This window comes from Lutjanus erythropterus, chromosome 23 (assembly GCF_056507025.1).
Source record: "Lutjanus erythropterus isolate fLutEry1 chromosome 23, fLutEry1.hap2, whole genome shotgun sequence".
NCBI classification, from domain to species: domain Eukaryota; kingdom Metazoa; phylum Chordata; class Actinopteri; order Lutjaniformes; family Lutjanidae; genus Lutjanus; species Lutjanus erythropterus.
In genome coordinates this window covers 6,802,763-6,821,709 of record NC_139339.1, presented here as the reverse complement: position 1 = coordinate 6,821,709, position 18,947 = coordinate 6,802,763, and the positions used below count along the sequence as shown (strand labels likewise).

General features: G+C 41.7%; 1 protein-coding gene across 1 annotated transcript in view; it reads right to left on the bottom strand.

Annotated features, from left to right (window-relative positions):
- The window catches only part of LOC146305565 (ADAMTS-like protein 1), a 121,107-nt gene that overhangs the window by 5,229 nt on the left and 96,931 nt on the right, over window positions 1-18,947 (bottom strand). The window contains exons 7-20 of the mRNA XM_084712253.1: window positions 18,767-18,841; window positions 17,550-17,707; window positions 14,139-14,250; window positions 13,822-13,960; window positions 13,651-13,701; window positions 13,350-13,554; window positions 12,100-12,247; window positions 11,908-11,992; window positions 7,298-7,602; window positions 5,013-5,142; window positions 2,468-2,678; window positions 1,600-1,779; window positions 1,328-1,481; window positions 135-1,137 (exon numbers count right to left, since the gene is read on the bottom strand). Coding sequence (XP_084568379.1) covers window positions 135-1,137; window positions 1,328-1,481; window positions 1,600-1,779; window positions 2,468-2,678; window positions 5,013-5,142; window positions 7,298-7,602; window positions 11,908-11,992; window positions 12,100-12,247; window positions 13,350-13,554; window positions 13,651-13,701; window positions 13,822-13,960; window positions 14,139-14,250; window positions 17,550-17,707; window positions 18,767-18,841 — 2,956 coding nt within the window. The remainder of the gene's footprint in view (window positions 1-134; window positions 1,138-1,327; window positions 1,482-1,599; window positions 1,780-2,467; window positions 2,679-5,012; window positions 5,143-7,297; window positions 7,603-11,907; window positions 11,993-12,099; window positions 12,248-13,349; window positions 13,555-13,650; window positions 13,702-13,821; window positions 13,961-14,138; window positions 14,251-17,549; window positions 17,708-18,766; window positions 18,842-18,947) is intronic.

The following is an 18,947-nucleotide window of genomic DNA, read 5'->3' as shown; positions in this document are numbered from 1 at the left end:
TGCCAACACGAAGACAAAATAACCACTGTATAACAGTTCTGTAATAAAAGTGACAGCTACTTTTGTACAGCAAAATCTAAAGTTTTGTTAATGCCTTCTGCATAAAAAGTCCCCATAAAAAATGTACTTCTTACCTGCTGTTGTAATGCAACTCTTTTCCATTCTTTGTCCAGGTTAGAGATGGTTCCGGGTTCCCCAGTGCGTCACACCTCAGCTCCAAACTAGCGATGGGTTTCTGCAGCAAAACTGGCATTCCCACATGAACTATCATGTCAGTCGATGGCACCAGTCCAACCTTCCTGGAGCGTTGGATTATCACCGGGTTTCTTGTTCTGGACGTGTGGGCTTTGATGTTTGGTTTGTAAAGGAGGGGCCCTTGCGTGGAGGATTCTGCACTTTCCGGGGGATGAAGAGTAGACTCGTTGGTTTCACCTTGCGTCATGGTGAGCTCACTGAGCAATTGTGCAATGAGTTGTTCCCCCCACGTTCCTCCAAGGCCTTCAGAAAGGTTGCGCGAGATCTCATCTAGCCTTTGGGTATCGGCTGTGAGTACGAGCAGGCTTGAAAGTTCTGAGCTCTCATCCTCCAGGGTCGACCTGTTCTTCTCACTGGAGTGTGGTTTATCAGAGATGTCTTTTTCATCCTGGAGAGAGCCTTTGAGTTCAAGCAAATGCTCAACAATGTTGTCATACTGGTTGAGGGAGATGGGTAGCTCATGAAATCTGTCTCCTGTTGCAGCCACATCTGACTGTCCAGCCTTTTGTTGTCCACCTGCTAGATGCCAGGACTCTGGAGTGGAGAGTTTTTGCTTACTGCCGATTATTTGCAGAACAAAATGTTCTTGCGCTGGACCTGCGATGCAAGTGTATATCCCTGCATCAGATGCACGAACCTGCTGAATCTTCAAGTATCCTAGTGATGTTATGGATCGGTGTGGAAGGCTGACCAAGGGCTTTCCCTCCTTCAACCATTGGATGTGGCCCTTGCGGAAGTGACGGGTTGGGCAGCGGAGGACCACAGTTGTCCAGGGAAGAAGGTAAGCATAACCTCCCACTACCAAGTGTAACTTTTTGCCTTTCCTCAACTGGATATACACTTTCCTCTGGGCCAGTATGGTGGGACTAGGCTTGACAGAGTCTGCAATGAAATTATCAGTGCAAGTGAATGATTATTGTCTGTGCCATCTGTACTTGCATTTGTAGTTGTCAAGCAATGACCTTTGACACAACTTTCCTATGGAATATCTTTCACAATTACTAAGAAATATTTCCATCAATTTCTTAGCACTACAAATTGTTGAAATAGAGCCAAACACAGGGTTTCTTACTCTCACAGAGCCTGAGGGAGCACGGCCGGATTCTATTGGGTCGGGCCAAGAGAGAGCAGTTCTCAGGGTTTACAGTCCAATATCCCCCATCTTCCCTTTGCTTTCTGCAGACTGCCTGTAGTCTCTGAATGCCATTTCCACAGGTCACTGAACACTGGACAAATAAATTATAAGATATGAAAATGAGCTGACCCTGTATACTGTATATATGGCATTAAATTTTGATTTTGACAACTTTAAAAAGGTAGATTGGTGCTTCCAGCAAAGCTCACCTGGGACCAGTCAGTTGTGACCCACTGAGGTGGGCACTCATGCTTGGCACAGGGCTGCTGGTTTGCCGGGCTCTGGGAAGGGCAAAAGGTGTCGGGCAGCTCCAGGATGCTGCCATCTGCCAACCGCTGTTTGCACAGGACCTGCCTTCTTTGAAATCCACCTCCGCAGCTCCGGGAGCACTGCAGCAACAAAAATACAGAGGTGTCATGGGTTATATTAGCAATTTCTGCTGAATGCTTCAGTATAATTGGCCCTTTTGAAACCTCAGTGAACTTTCTCTTTTCCTGCTTCCTGTACTTAGATATGCTATGTGCTGGGCTTTTCTATGTTGAAAAGAAAAGCAAATTTCGGAGGTTAAAAGATAGGTCTACAGTAGGCCTTTATATAGTCAGATTTTAAGCTAGTTAATGTTAGTAAAATACAAGCTAACACCAGCTGACTAACATCAATTGTTAGCTGGCAAGTTACATTTGATAACTAACGTTAGCAAAACATTCACTAACTAGTTAGCTATTTTACATCAATCATTAATTAGACATCTATGTAGATGAAAAAAGAAAGGAATAAGTTGACTGCTGCTTAAGAGTTTTGCTAAGATTAGCTAGCTTAAGAAGTGACTATATTGCTTTTACAGGTCACCCAACAACATATTTTAACCATATTCTAAATTTGGTTATCTTTTCATGATCTAGACAAATGTAGCACATAGCATATCAACAGGAAAGGAGAAAGCTGACTAAGGTTCCCCCAGGTTCCAAGCTTGCCCAATGTTATTGGACCACAGAGCATAAAAGGGTGGGACTCAGAAAGGGTCAGTTGCTGGGCTTGGTATTTAGGGTGGTGAATGTCCTAGGTAAGATCCTTTACCTGTCCCCAGTCACGTGAGTCCCACATAGGAGGGCAGTCAAAGCGGTTGCAGGCTTGGACAGGACTGGGCTTGGGGTTCTGACAGTCTTCATCCCTCAAAACCTCAGTGCGGTTGCTGTCCCGAGAGGGCCGGTGAGTGCAAGCCACAGACCGGGTCATCAGACCAACCCCACAGGTAGCAGAACATGAACTCCACTCTCCTATGTCCCACCTGTGAATACAACGTTTACCATCAAACTAGTGGATGTCACGATTGTTCAAATCTTAACCTTTGCCATTCCTGATCAATCACCATAGTTTATCTTTTGTGTACATGTATATGTAGCCCATTATCAAATCTATACAGGACTGCAGTCAGGAGGAGTTCAGTCAGTGCTTGATGTTTTTACTTGATCCCATAAGAGGACACTCTTGCAGGCTTATGAATGTGTAAATTCATGAAAGTGAAATTTGTGAAAGTGAATACGAGTGAAACGAAAGAGTGATTCATGGGGCTGGATTCTGGCAAAGAAACATTAAATCTCCCACTGAATTTACTGATATTTGAGAAATCCCTGTGGCATTACTTCTTCACCCGCATTTTCCCATTGACCTCCATGGCCCAATATTAATTTGGTTGACCAACAGGGTGATCAGTCCAGCATTGATGTTTGCAAAGAGCTTTTATTCCAATCTGGGAAGTGATATGGCATGTGTTTAACTAGTCTCTATTCCTTTAAACACACCTAAAAGCTTTGGCTTTGGCCAAGATGGCAGCGACTTAACTTCTTGCTTGACAGATTAGGTGATATTTCAAAACTATTCATATTTACTCAAGGGTCCAGGGACTGAGGAGAATTGGGAATGAAGCTTGTTTCTGGAGCGCTACTATACTCACAAGCCAAATCCTATGGCTGTTTCCCTTCACAGGGAACAGTATCCAAAGAGTGTAGCTTAATATGGGAGGGTGAGGAGGCCTCAGGGAGGGAGTCAAGGGCCAAAGGAAACAAGTCCAATACAGCGTTTGTTGTGCCTGAAAACAAGACTCAAGGCCTGGAAAAACAGGCAAGGGCAGGCTGCAAGCCTCTGGGTTTTCTGACAAGAGTGTGAGCGGTCGAACACCGACACCGCGCACAGTGTTAACTTGAAACGTGTGGCCCACCGCAAAATCCACTCACCGTTTAGCCAAGGCTCAGTTATATTCAACAACACGTCATTATGCTATTTAACCATCGAGGTATTTCATTTTGATTAATTTTATGTGCGCTGTTTACAGACTAACAGTTGGTGTTTGCAAATTCATATTTTAAATTTTAACATTGCTCATCAGCTGTAACTGATTGATGCCCAGAGGATGACAGTTGGACAAACTTGAATCTAAACTCATTCAATCAACCTGAAATTTATCAAAGATAGTCATCATCCTCAGAGGATGACTGCAATTATTTTATTGATCTCTTAACCCTTTTGATTTGCTCAAAATCAGAGAAAACATTTTTTACCAGCATTCAGCATCATATCACCTTAGATCACCTTAGTCTCGCAAAACCAGGACCACCTCTTAGAGGGTGACAAAGAGTCTAAGATCATCTTTACATTTGCTGTGCAGATTCGAGCTCCCTGGAGGATGAATCCCTTTCATTTCTAGCACCACTCAAGAAGCTTTCCTTTTGAGTCAACCTAAGGTCAAAGTGTCAGCTATCATAAATTGATTTCCATTAAATTTCTCAAAGAAACCTATATGGTTTTGGCTTTCTATTGTGAGCCCCTGTAGTAATGTGGCAAATTTGAATGATGTGTGATCATTTCTGGTAGTATTAAAAAGCTGAGTGAAAGCTTTTTGCTTCAGTGAAAGCTACCTACAGCAGCAGACGGCTCTGACATTTCTGTGCTGATACAACACCCCGAAAAAAAAAGAAAAAGACCTTGAAAAGTTCTTCCAAAGACAATCTGACATCCAAGCCTCGCAGGTAGAGCTACCACTGACATCTGATCCCTATTGTGTCTGATTCTGACCAGGTTCAGAGCTGCCCTCCTGGCTTCATTTCCTGCCCTCAGTGATACAACCATCCATCTCTGTCACTCTGCTTCAGTATCACTTGGACTCAAATGGCCATAATGGTGATTTAATTGGCCCGAGTGGTTTAAACTGAGAGGGATAACGTTGTGGATTAGAGGGATTTGAATCTCTTCTATACACAACCTGTGATTAGTAGAGATTAATTGATTGAGCGAGGATGATGTGTGTTTTTTGATCTGAAAGTTAAGCAGTTGCAGGTGTTGAATCCAGAGAAGCATCGGGGCTCTAGGAAATGGTACATGAATGTCCCAGCTCTATATATTGCATATTTTGCTGGGTTACAGTCTTGGCACACTCATAAACAGCAGAGCCAGATTTCAGTCCTGCTTTTAATTAATATTTTCTGCAGCCAAACCCTTTTTCCAAAAAACACACTACCTCCAAATTTTTACTGCATCCATCAATCAAGTCTATTTTATGCATACACTATTTTAAACAAAGTCTAAATGATAATGATGTGGGTCTGATTTAGGGGTTTTGCCTTACCTGGGTGGGCAGGGTTGAGTTCTGCAGTCCTGGAGGAGTTGCGGGGGCCGTCGGGAGCTCACACACAGGCTCTGGTCTGCTCCCTCCCTCGTCTGCTTGTTCAGGCAGATGACTACAGCCTCCTGCACACCTGGGATTAGACAGCACCGAGCAGTCACGACGGACATCCAAAGAACCATGAGCTATTTGTGCAGGGCTCAAGCATAACTGTTTTCAACATCCTGAATTTGGAGAAACAGAGAGGAGTACCAAACCAAAAGCTAAGCAATGTACTGCTGTGGATGGGATCAGCAACAAAAGGTATTATCTACTTAAAAAAAGCTCCACCTAAAAAAAACCCGCTGTATATAAGCCAAATATCACTCTCTGCATACTAACCAAACTCCATATGAAAAATCATTCATTGTAACTCTCAGAACACAGGAGTTACTGGTCTACCACTGCCTAGATCTGAGAGTTAGTCTGTGTTATTGTGTTAATTTAGTGAATCCAAACTATCATTTTAAAACACCAAAGTCACACAATAACACAAACTGACAGACTGAGGCAGGTGTAGACCAGCAGCAACCCCTGTCTTCAGTGAGGTAAAAATACTGATTTCGTCTATGGAGTTTGGTTGGGTTGGAGGGAACGATATTTGTGATATTTAACTGTGGTTTACTGTCAGAAAAGGTTTCTGGTGGTAGTGTTAAGCCATAAAAAACATTCTAAATTTAGCGTACACTTGAACTTGAACTGTGGCAAAAATATGTTTTGCTGCTGACCCCGTCCAAGCAGTACACTGCTTATCTTTCGTGCTGGTACTCGTCTCTGCTTCTCAAAACTGGGGCTTTTCAGCCACCATCTACTGCAGCTAATACACTGACTATGGTTAAGTTGCATAGGATATTGCAAACATAATGTAATGTAGCAACAACCCAGATATTAGTGGTTGTATCTAATGGGCCACAATGAACACCAACAGTCTGGCTGCCTGTGTAAGTTCTGGCCTGAACTGTGGATAAACTTTCAGGGTGTGATGTCAGGTCACGTTAAAGGCAATGCAACATAAATCTCTGAGTCTGCTTCTAATGCTGGGGACAATAACAGCGAAGCAGACACTTCAAACGCCACAGTGGTGTGATGGTCCACAGGAGCGCGGCCCTGAGGGTGTGTATGTGACATCCGATACTAGTCTGTAATCATCCCCGAATGGGAGTTTGTTGGGTTTGGGTGAGTGCACACACATACACACACACACACACACATACGGAGACGCTGACAAGAGCCTACGCCCATGTGCAGAAATTAAGTTACACATTCATGCAGACATTAACACACAGACGCGCAGCTCAGGCATTACAGGCTGGGATGTGGAGGTGGGGAGATTAAAGCGGGCCTCAACGAACGCTGGCAGGATGTTTAGGAAAGCTGTCTCTGTCTGGAGCAGCTTTCACTGCTGCTGGGACACTCGGTGTCGTATGACCTTTTTTGTTAAACTTGTACTCCAACCATTATCATCTAATATCGTATCACTTACTTCTGCTTCAAAGCCTATAGTGGCATGGCTTTATTCACCCACTGACATCAGGTCACTGGATGCTGTTGTTACAGCAACAAACACAGGAAAACTAATGAAAAAATATTCTGTCATGGGTTTACTGGAATATCACACTGACTGTTACTTAACAATGTCTTTGGTTGTATCAGGATTTTGAACCTGCCCTTTTCTTTTGAACCACTTTTGCACCAAAGCTCTAGGGATGGCAGTGTTGGTGTGTTGGTCCACGACCTCTGGACAATCTGTCCTCTGTGGATGCATACACCTGACTTTGATTGTCTTCTGACTTTTACCAAAGTGCCACCATGAGGTTGACAGTGATTGTGATAAAGGTTGAGCGAGTACTCGGCTGAAACGAGTATCTATGACTATGCCTTTTAACCATCTTCAATATTTGGTTTTATTTTCAACATAGACAAACCCTAGAACACAACCTATTGAAGTACAAAAAAAAAGAGAAAGGAGACCAAAGGTTCACCAAGTCACCAAGATGACTTAACTGTCATTAGAGAACAAAGCAAAAAGGGGCAGAGTCAATTAGCAAATGCTAACATGCTAACACACTAAACTACGATGGTGAACATGGTAAACATTTTATCTATTAAACATAAGCACAACTGCATTGTCAATGTGAGAATGTTAGCATTTAGCTCAAAGCTAGCATGGATGTAGACTCTTAGAACTACAAAGGGTCAATTTTAAAAGTTAAACTATTTCTTCACTTGTGGTCAATAATGATACGCACCTCCTCCACAACTTTCCGAGCACTCTGTAAACCCCTCATACTCCCAGTCGTGCAGCTCCTCTCTTTCGGGTGTCTCCTCCTCTTCCTCCCCTTCTTTTTCACTTTCTTTTCCTTTGCCCAGAACACCGGAGCACGGAGTACGGTAGCAGGGCTGAGTAGTAGCAGGTCTGACCCCCTCGCACTCGTCATCGGGCAGGTCAGCGACAGTCTGGGAGAAGGACAGCAACACCTGGCACTTGACCGTCCGTTGCTGGGTCCCGGCGCCGCATGTCCTGCTGCAGGTCTGCCAGGGACCAGGGATGAAACTGGAAGAAAGAGCCAGCAGGATGATTAATCACACACAGAAAAATACAAACAATATGCTCTTCTTTTAGTCTGCATATGTTTCACATACATATGCAAAAAGGCTTGGAATAGTGGCTAGATTTCTGATTTGATAAGTAGTTTGATAACAAGTCACAGGTTTTTGTGCATTCCTCCTTTATACAGATTTTAGTCATTTATTGTTAGGCTCATAAACTCACTAAGTATTTATGAAATCCAGTCTGGCTGTGGTTAATTGAACAGCTGTGAATCATTAGGACCAGTCATTCTTGGATAAACTCCCTTCATGCGCATCCTTCCTCATCTTAAAGAACGGATCAGAAGAGGAAATACTTGTAGATCATCGGTGTTCATGAACGCCTGAAGGCAAGGCTGGGTGACAGTCAGGGCCCAGACACTGAAATGTCACCCCCTCAAGGGTCCCTCTTGAACTTCAGGTTTAACTGACACTCTCAATGAGAATTGAACATTTAGGGGAATGCACATAGAAAAAAGTTGGCCGAAATGAAAAGCTTTGAAGGATGGAGGGGAAATCTGTTTCATGCTGTGTTTTCCAGAGCATCCATGATTCAGTGATGTTCAGACCTGGTGATCTGGGAGATCGTAGAAGCTGTTTTGTGTTGTCATTGTATTCTCGTTTCGAAATATGAAAATATTAGAAAAATACAACCAAAGAACATTTGTAACACATGTGCACCTGATACCCTCTGGACCCATAATAATGATATTTTTTACAACCATGACACAATCCTCAGTCCTAATCTGACAAAATATGTTCCCATACTTCAATGGATGAAAGTGGTTTAAAGGCAGTTCATCAGAGGATGCTCCCTTTTCCTTGGCACAAGGTTGCCATACTGCATTGCATCATTACACCTGATCATGACTACAAAGTGGTTGAGGTAGCCCAAATGTTTACAACATTCAGCAGCTGTCCTGTTTAGGACTGAGATCACCATTGTTTCTTTTGGCACATAAAAGGATTTTCAGACCTCATGTTAGAGGTTTTCAGTACATACAAACTAAACTTCAACACCGAATCCTCAAACCGAAGTAGCTTTACTGACTCACCATCGTCCCTGACTGAATCAGTAGTTGCTGTGTTTGCACTGGAACTCCCATCAGCTGACTGAAAGACCATGAAATCCACACAGACAATCATGGTGCGATAACTCTTGCAGATAGGTGGTTACAAACAGTGTTTGCATAGGTTTTACACAAAGGTTCGCGTTTGAGATTATTGCTTGTTCTCGTAAATCTGGAACAGTTTTCCTTAATTTCCCTGGTGGAGTTTATTGCAGACTTTGTATTTGTGTTTGGACCGAAATTTAACAGGTTCTTTCTTGCCCCATGCTGCACTAGGGGTGTCATGATTCTCCAAATCCACAGTTCAATTTGACTTTTGATTTTAAGGTCAAGATTCGATTACGTTTTTAGAGTATGCAATTGTTAGACTATCAAGTGTTGATTTTTAAACATGAACTGTGGTGGTTGGTAGGGTTTTAAAAAATTATATTTTCTTTTTGCTCTTTTGTAATCATTTAATTCAAAATTGAAATATGATCTTAACCTCAGCACATGCAGCTAATTCAGGCAAGTGGTTCCAGTAAATCGCTGCACTCTCTCCATTTATAAAACTACCAAAGTAGTTTCCTACAGCATGCACAATCAGCGTCCATGTATCTCAAAGAGGTGCCCACTAACACGGCAGCATTCTTCCTTGTTTGAGCAGCTCTGACCACAACACAACAGTCCCCCTGCTGTTTCATACGATGCCCCAATGAAGAGCTCATAATGACAGCAGAGTTGGCTCTTTATAAGCGCTCAAGGACTCATTGTGTTTTGGACAAACAAATGAATCACCGGCAGTTAGACCTTGGAACACAAGCAACAAAGTACAACACGTGAAGCCAAAGAAATGTTTATCTTCATGCTCAGTTAAAGTACATCTGTCGGTTCAAAAACAATCTTGATTTCATCCAAGGATCGGAAACAACACATTTTTGTAATATCCGCCAAAGCCCCACGTTAATCATATCAATTAAATTTCCATCAGTGGAAATATTTTATTTACTCATGGTGGTGGTAGATGAAAAAAAGCGCTTTTGGCCGAGCTGCGGAACATATATGGGTTTAATTTTTCAAGCAGTTGCACAGCGGTGGCTCAGGACAGGCATAAAGCCTGGCAGTGGAGGTGCAATAAGTCTAACGCAGGAATTTCCTTCTTTTTCCTCTCACATCCGTAACCTGGCCCCATATGGTAGGCAGATATTGTTGTTGGCTTGTGGATGGCTGCATATTATACACAGATATTTATGTGCTTTTGGAGGAAAGACATGCATTTTTTGCAACAGAGCAAAATCATATGTTTTGGCGTTTCTCTCACTCCAAAGATAAGTCAGAGTAACAGATGTTTTCAACTGGCTAACATGGTCGCTAATACAAGTCATGCAAGACACTGGGTAGAGTCCAAACACTGTCCATCTTCGGAGGACAGCCTTTATTAGTCAATTTATATGTGGGACAAGAACATCTGGAACATCTGTTGCTTGCTGAGGTAATGCTAGTGGCCAGTGACTATACAGTCCGCTGCTTTCCAAAAAGATGTTTTTCCTTTTTCACCTTCAGTGTCACCTTTTACCTTAAATGACCTCATACAGCACATTCATCACTTAGATCTGTCAATACACGCCTTCACTGAAGCAAAACGGCATAAACATCCAACTTCAGTGAAGGTTAGTCTTATTTGTCTTGACAAAACTGTCCTGCCACCGTGTCAGAAAAACATCTGGTAAATCTAGGAGACATGCACTTAAAGGCTGGGTTGCACCAACAAAGATTAACTTTTAAACCTGATTAAATTATGATTTAACTTTAAATTGTGCAGCACCAAACTTTAAAACTAGCTTAAAATTAATAAAGATTATATTTAAGCCTCAGTTTGTTTGTTTGTTTTTTGCGCCAAAACTTCAGACTTTAGACAATATTTGAGATGTGAAGTTAAGGGAAAGACTCAATTCAGTTGAGTTTTACTTTCTTTACTCTTCAGTGACCTATAAGCTAACTAACTTTTAGCTTTTTGGCTAGCTAGCAAACAAGGTAGCTAGCTAGTAAACAACCTAACTTTTTTTTTTAACTTGTTAGCTAGCTAGAAAACTTTCTGTTAATGTTTTAGCTAGCTAGGAAACATTTTGTTAATTAGCCAAAAGTTGATAGTTTGACTCCCTCTTTTATACTTATTAGGTCCCGACAACCCTCGGATGTATTTTTATTCATTTGTGTATCATAATTTGGGTAAGCAGAGATCTCCATATTTATAAAAATCTATTTAATTTCAGTTTACTTCAATAAACTTAAATTTATTAAACAGAAATGAGTATTTGTGCAAAAGATCTCTGCTTATTTTTTAAATCTGGATTTCCTTATTTTAAACCTAGTTTTATTACACTCTGTTAAAAAATAATCATATATTAAAATCAGTCTTTGTTAATGCAACCCAGTAAAAGTGGTGCATATTTGGAAAAGTGTCCAAAAACAATCAGAGCTACAGCTGCACGGCATTTTGACTCCCAGTCAAACCACGATACTATGGCAGCTGTCTACTTCAATTTCACTTCCAGGTAAATCCAAAGCTCTGGGTTGGGAAAACTGTTGTTGAACCTGTGTATCTGGGATCTGACTTTAGCTTCTTTAGTGCTGCGGAGTGATTTAAAGAATTCAATTTCCCCTGATTTTTCCGGGTCATGAAGCTTGAGAGTCATTTATGGCTTTTGCAGTTGCATCCTCCTAACTCATTTGCGGTATAACGCTCCAGCACCTGTGATGGATTCAACAGAACATTCACATCTGGCAATAAATTGCAGGTATATTGTTGTAGTGCAAAGTGCCAGTAAATATGAGTAGAATTATATACTTTATAGAAGGAAGCTGCAAATAGAGACGTGTTAATATCATCCTTTTTTGTACGCATGCATGCATGCACGCAGGGATTTCATGGCAGCCATGACAACCATGGCCATGCCCCTAAAAAATGATACGCCCTGCAGCCACAGTGGCCTTGATGCTTTGCTGTTTTCTCCTCTGCCTCTTTCCTGTCGATACGTTTTTTTCGACACCAGTGTCTTTTTTTTGAGATTCTGATTGGTCAACATCATAGGAAACATTGCTGCCCTGGCATCTGGCCTTTGTCCTCAAAAAAACGGCATCCCCACAAGCCAAGTGGCCTTGCCCATAAAATGATGAAATTCTAGGCCTCATTCATGCATACGTGGGTGTCTGGTACTCACGTTGGTTCCTCAGAAACCGTGACCTCCTCCTCCAGCTCTATGGCCTGCTTATGCCACACAGGTTTTGCCTCAACTGGGAGCGTATCTAGAGCAAATCACCCAGAAAGGAAAAAGGTTGAACATCACAAAAGAAATATTATTTTATTTTAGTTTGAAGTACAAGTTTGGTAGTTAAAAAGCAATGTAACATACCTATGGATTTATAACAGGGCACAGTCACCAGGCACTCCTCCTTGATGTGGGGTTTGGTGGTGGGGTTACAACCTCCAGCATGGAGTCCTCTGTGATCGATGCATAGCACCACCCTGTAGCGCAGACCCTGACCACAGGTCACCGTGCACTGATGGTAACAAAGGACAGTTAGAAAGATAAAATCTGTAATGACTGATCAAGGGGGCTAATGTGTTGCTAAGTCTTGCTCTTATGGTTCGATCTCTTTCCTTGTATTTGACAGAAAGCCTTTGACTCAAGGGAAGTAAAGACCTTCCAACATCCCTGCTGCTCTCTGTGCAGGGGGTGAACTTTGTGTATCCTCTGCCAAAACAAGCATTTACAGTCAAGTTCACAAGGAAGAATGTGCTAGGTAAACAGCATTGCAGGTTTTTAGAGGGCCACAAATTTGACTCCCTGTGCCTCTGCTTGCACGTGTATAACTGGTGAGGTTGAAAAATCCCCACGAGGAAGGTGTATGGAACATTTCTGCTTAATGTAACAGCAACTATGCTAAACAAGTAAGCTAACCGGGAGTGTTAGATTATCCAGATGCACCACCTCAATAACCTGGATGTGTCTGGCAAAGACAGAGATTAAGAAATCCTATATGCTGGTGACTTTGGGGTTTTAATTAAAAGCCCTGTATGCTTTGGATGATGTGTTCAAGGGCACAAGTGGTGAAGAGCACTCAACTGAGGCTAGCAGTGACACTCTGAATCACATAGCAAGGCTTAAGCACTTACAAGTGTTCCTGTCATGTTGAAAAAGACAAATGATGACAAAATCTCAGGCCAGGATGTCTGTCCCACTGTAGTGACTAACAAGAACTAGTCACAGTTGATGGCATGTGGCACATCCCCAGTTTGGAGAAGCAGAGAGGAGTACCACTGTGGACGGGGTCAGCAACAAAAGGCATGTGGCCCTTACTGAGAATATTTTCACCACTTTACTTTGCTGTCAGACAGACTTTTCCCATGGAAAACTACTGCTACATGAGTCAAATATCACTCTCTCCAAACCAACCAAATTCCATAGGAAAAATTTGTCATTTTACCTCGGAAAACTCTGGAGCTACAAGGTTACCGCTGCCTCAATCTGTTAGTTCTGATTCACTTAAGTCACACAATAACACATCATCATCTGGGCCTGACATTGCCTTCATACTGTGTAGAATGAATAACCAGGAGGAACAATAAAAAAAGAAAAACGGAACAAAAAAGGGCACTTACGGGTGACCACTCCTGTGCCAGCCAGGTGGGGCAGTCGAAGGTGTTGCAGGGCTGCAGGATGGCTGTCTTGGGGGAGTAGAGACACTTCCACTCCTCAGTGGGAGTGATGACACCCTGCATGTCCTCCTCCACGCAGGACACTGAGCGGCTCTGGATGCCTCCGCCGCAGGAGGTGGAGCAGGCGGTCCAGGGACTGCTCTCCCATCTGACATTAGAAAGTCATTCACGCAGATCGGTAAAGGTCAGAATTTCTGTTGCGCTTTTTGTGTCACTATTTCACCTCACAGCCGTGAGTACATACCGAGGCAGGGGGTGGTAGAGGTCATATGGCATAATCTGCTTGTAGCCGTCACTAAAAAGCAGAATCAGTGAAAGAAATTAGGATTTAGGATGATACCACCTGCGGCGGGCATATCATTAACATGGATCTTTGTAGTTAAAATGAAGTGTTTTGTCCAGTTTGGTGTCTAACCTGGCCAGGCAGGGGTCCATGTTGCACTCCTGTAGTTTGGGTTTAGGTTTGATGTTCTCTGGGTAATAATGACAATACTGATCCACAACCACCCGGCCGGTCCGAAGGTCAAAGCACTCTGCTGAGGTGAGCTGGTACCCTACAGACAAATAAAACCAAAGAGGTGACTGAAACTAAAATGATCTATCAAAAGCATTTATCAGAATTTTATGATTGATCTGCTTCAAGAAAACTTGTTGGCATCACAGGTTTCCAACATCGCTGTCTACTATCGAGTACTTAATCCACAAATGCCAGCAATGCAACTCCATGCTTACCTCCACCACAGGTGACGGAGCAAGGGAAGAAGTCGGTCTCCCTCCAGCGGTGGACGATGGGCTGGTAGTAAATGTACTGGATCACACTGTCTGCTCCAGTGGCAAACTGCACCTAACGGAAACAATGTACATGATGTGTCTCAATTTAAAGAAAGCACGTCATAGCAAGGCTTTTATTTTATCATAACAAGTCAAAAGGATTCTGAATGCAACCAGAATACCCTGAATTAGAAATATGACATTTTGGGAAGTACATATATACGCATTCTATGTGTTTGTTAAATAAGCCAACCAGCAGTGTGTTAGCTTAGCATAAAAACTGGAAGTAGGTGAAACAGTAAGCCTGGCTAAAGTTTAAAAAAATCTCACTAACACATTATGTAATATTAATCAGTTTGTTTGTTTAATCCGTACAAAAAATGTACAAAGGGCAGAGTCTTGATGGGAATGAAAGCAAATACCCATGCTCCAAAAATGTTGGACTATTCCTTTAAGCTAACTTTTTTTTTGGTCACCTGTAAAAATAAAAGTTGAGGGAAAAATAAACTTAAAGCTGGAGAACTTTGTTAAGCTTATTCAACTAAGAGCTGATTTGTTGTGTCAACATAGGTTAAGAAGTTCACTCAAAGTGAACATGCTTGAGTTAAAAAAAACTTAAATTATTAGATTTGATGAACTGGAAACTGTGTTCTTGTTTGACTTATGCCGGACAGTGTTTCTCAGACTTTTTACCAGAAGACATTAAGCTTTCCAAGTCCCACCATTATGACTAAAATACATCAGCACTGGTTTACCCTATTCTGCTTTATTCCAAAATAATATTTATTTATTGTTGACTGTTATCAGCCACAGCCAAGCTCATAAAGTTGTCTTGACAGCTGGTGACTTCACACTCACAATGTTTTCTTATTGTGAGAAGACAAATATTCCCAAATAGGGTTTTTTTTTCTTGTTGCAGTGTTGTTGATGTATGTTTTCAGTTTATAATAGCGCTTCTCGAACTTATTCTAGCATGCCCCTCACTTCATTTTTTCCCTGGTCACCTCCTCCTCACCTGCAGCGACTCTATATCCCACAGTTTGAGAACCCCTGATGTACAAAAACACAATTTCCAGCTCAGCAAATGTAATAATTTAAGTGCATAAGTTAATTTGTATAGTAACTTAAGATAGTTTTCTTTCTTTCTGTGTTTAGTTGTTACATTTTTGTTTGTTCATTTCTCTTTTCCCTTTTGGCTAGCAAACCACTGCTGCTGGTCATACAAAGGTCAGCTCATTGACACTGTTTTCATAGTTGCTTGGATAAAAATGAGTCAAGACATGAGGCTGGAGGGACAAATGTTGATGCAGCTGAAGTTACAGTGTCTTTGTTCGCAGAAAGTGCCAACAAACGACTGAAAGACACTGGAATCTATTTAGAGATTGGAGGTATTTGACCCTAAATAACCTGAAACGTCGGCTTCTGCACATTCAAAGGTTGAACACACCCTCTGGTAGTATAAATGCCTGTCATAGATGCATGCTCAGATAAGACTACAGACTGTTTTTAGAGAAATTAGACCATGTCACATGTGTAAGTGTTTTATTGGAAGTTTCATAAATATTTCAGCAACCATTTTTCTTCTAACCTCACACCTCAACAATACTGAAAAAATGCCTGAGGCAAATTACAGCTACAACACATATAAATCAAACTCCACTGCCACTCGTTCACATTCATGTGTTTACAGTGGAAAGACTGTCTGGCAACTTTTTAATGTGATTTTCCATTTTGTACAAACCTTTTCCAGCGCTCTGATATGAATTGGCTGTCTGCCTCGTAACAGATTAGAAAATTATGCATTTATGGCTTCTCAGATTTCTGTCTCCTGAATTTCTATTTATTGTCCGATCCTGACTTGTGTTTATGAGGGGGGGAAGTTTTCACAGGCGTTTCCCAGACCATGGCCTGCATAATTTTTAATGTCCACTCACTGGCTCTAGTTTGAGTGTGTGTGTGTGTGTGTGTGTGTGTGTGTGTGTGTGTGTGTGCAACAAAGCAGCACTGAATTTATGAACTGAAATTATGGACTGAATTTATGTGATCAAAGACAAGTTTTCAGCAACATTTACACCATGGAGTGATATTTAGTGTTATTAGCCAAAGTCATGAAATCATTTAGCATCATTAAGCCAAAACCAACCCCTGGATTTGGCGCTACAGATGTGTGTGCTACTATTGTTATCATTGCATGACACACTGCTTCAAAAACATGTTGTCCCTCAGAGACAGCAAGTAGGCAAAAAAAAAGTTGTTTGCATTTCATATTTCAGTGGCTGACACATGCTCTGATATCTTTAAATCTAAACACATGAAATCAAATCTGTTTTGAACTCTGTATGACATGTGGGGTTCACCAGAAGTTCACGAAAATGAGAGCCTTATCTGGGCCCAGATTGGCTGGGTTGCTCTATTTTCAGAGCTTTGCATTGCTAAAACTAAGACTACAGATTTGAGTTCAGCTGCAGGAACGATGACAAAAATGTCCCAGATGTTCAGTAGAGTGAAGTTAAATTGATAAAGTAACCACTTTTCTCACCTAAAATTTGCAAAATACTATATTTAGCTAGCTAATCTACATCAATCATTAGATACCTAGTTAGGTAGCATTTAGCTAACATTAGCTAACTGACCCTGTCAGTTGCTTTTACAGGAAAATGAGAACGTTAAGCAAGGTTCTGTGTTGTTTCTCTGTTTGTTTGTTTATTTGTTTGTTACCATGATAACAGAAAAATTAGCGGCACAATTTTAATGAAATTTATCGGAACAGAGTAGCATGGGCTAAGGAAGGACTCATTAAATTTTGAAGCAAATTGGAATCACAGTACAGATACAAAAATTATTTTTTGTTAACACTGCGATATAGGTTGATTGGCCTTGGCAGAGGTCTGTGCTCTGTTTCTGGCTACCCAACAAATGTAATATTCAGTCTAGTTTTAGCTCTGTTTTTGGTCTCCACCAACTCCTGAAGGAAATATCTTGCCCTTTAGCAGCGAAATGCTCCACTATGTTCACCAGCTAGTTGCTAACTTTGTCTGTCTGCGATTTGGTGCTCGACAGATAGTGTACAATTGGTTTATCTGTACCTTTTCACTGAAGAGTGCTCACTGTAGATGACCCTGATGAGAGTGGTGATGGCGAACCAAAACAGTAAAGTTGGCTGCAAAACCAAAACAATGAGCCAAAAGATGCTAACTTGAAACGCTGCATAGAACTGAGGGCAACTGATGAGTTTTCATGATAATTCTCGGTGGGTTTGTCACTTTAAAACTTGTTTTACATCACAGAAAATAAACTGAGCCATTATTGTTATTGTTAAATATTGAGAAGTGCAGCTTTAAGTCAGTGGAACTGATAAATTTAAGCTCTTACTTTGACTGTGAAGTCAGCTCCGAGCGGGCCTGTGATTCTCAGGACCTCCTTATCTGAAAGTTTCTGGAAGTCCAAGGTGGTGTTCTCCAGGTGGTACTGCCCTGTTTTATCCAAGACCAGCTCATCTTTTTCCCCTTGTAGAGTCTTACTCTCCACGTCTAAAGAAAAAGCAAAGTAGATAACTAGAGTACAATGAACAAACCAGACAAGGAAACAGAGAGATTTAAATAGGCTTTGTTGTATGATAATCATCATTTCTTGTCCGCATTTTTCATCATTACTGTGTCACCAAACTTTAAACAAAATGAAACAGAAAATAAAAGGAGAAGTGATTAAAATGTTGAGATGACCTTGATTTATCGCAGGCCCTTTGACTCAGTCAGCTCCAGTTACATAAAGAACGCAGACTGGCTGTTGCGTTTGCAGGCACAGAAACTCACTTTGGCACTGCTGGGAGGCTCTGGTGGGTCTGCTAACAGGCCAGCACTGCAGTAACCTCACTTCAACCCTGTCCTAACAGGGTCTTGTTTGATTCCAGCACGGACATTTAAACAAAAACAAGAGGGAAACACAGGAACAAGCAGTAACCGGCAGCAGTCATCGTCCGCAGACAGATGGTTACAATTTAAGTGCCCTCGGCCGAAAAAAAAAAAAAAAGGACGGGGGAAATATTTAATGAAAAAATCTGTCCATTCAGAAAAAGACGTTCTTTTGGCCTGGCTCGGGGAGCAATCTGTAAACTAACCGTGGAGCAAAGGGAAGGTACAGAGATGGAACATTTGTTATCGATTTGATCCAGTGGGGAGTTTGATGCCAGTACTTTGACATCAGTGATATTTGCTGGAAGCCTGACGTCTTCTCAGAGCCAGAGCAAAAGGGAGAAATAAATACCTCGTCCTTGAGCTATTCTTAAAACCAGCCTTTATGGAGGAGCCCAGAATGTAATATATTTTGGAAGAGGAAATAAAAGGTTAATCATCTGGTTGAGATGTTCATTAGAAAGGTCAAGCAGGTCTAACAAAAATAATGAAAGTAATACTCTTTTTGCATCACAGGTCATTCAAACATAACATGGCCTGCAGTAAAACTCACAGAGCACATGCAGAATGTTTAATGTGCAGGTATTTGGCAATAAAAAAAAAAAAAAGTACTGCCAAATGTAATATCATGTTCAACTGTTTTGGATGGAAGGGCACCCTGGACCTACCAAGACTTACACAAGTGATCCGGGCCTTTCAGGACCAGACGGACATGACGGCTCTTATAGGGGATGACGACGACCGTGTCCTCAGCTGGAGTGAGACAGACGGACAGGGGGAGAAAAATAGCATCGAGTGTGTGATCAATACTCACAGGAATGCAATAAAGTAATAAAATTAAAACTGGAAAACAGACTGA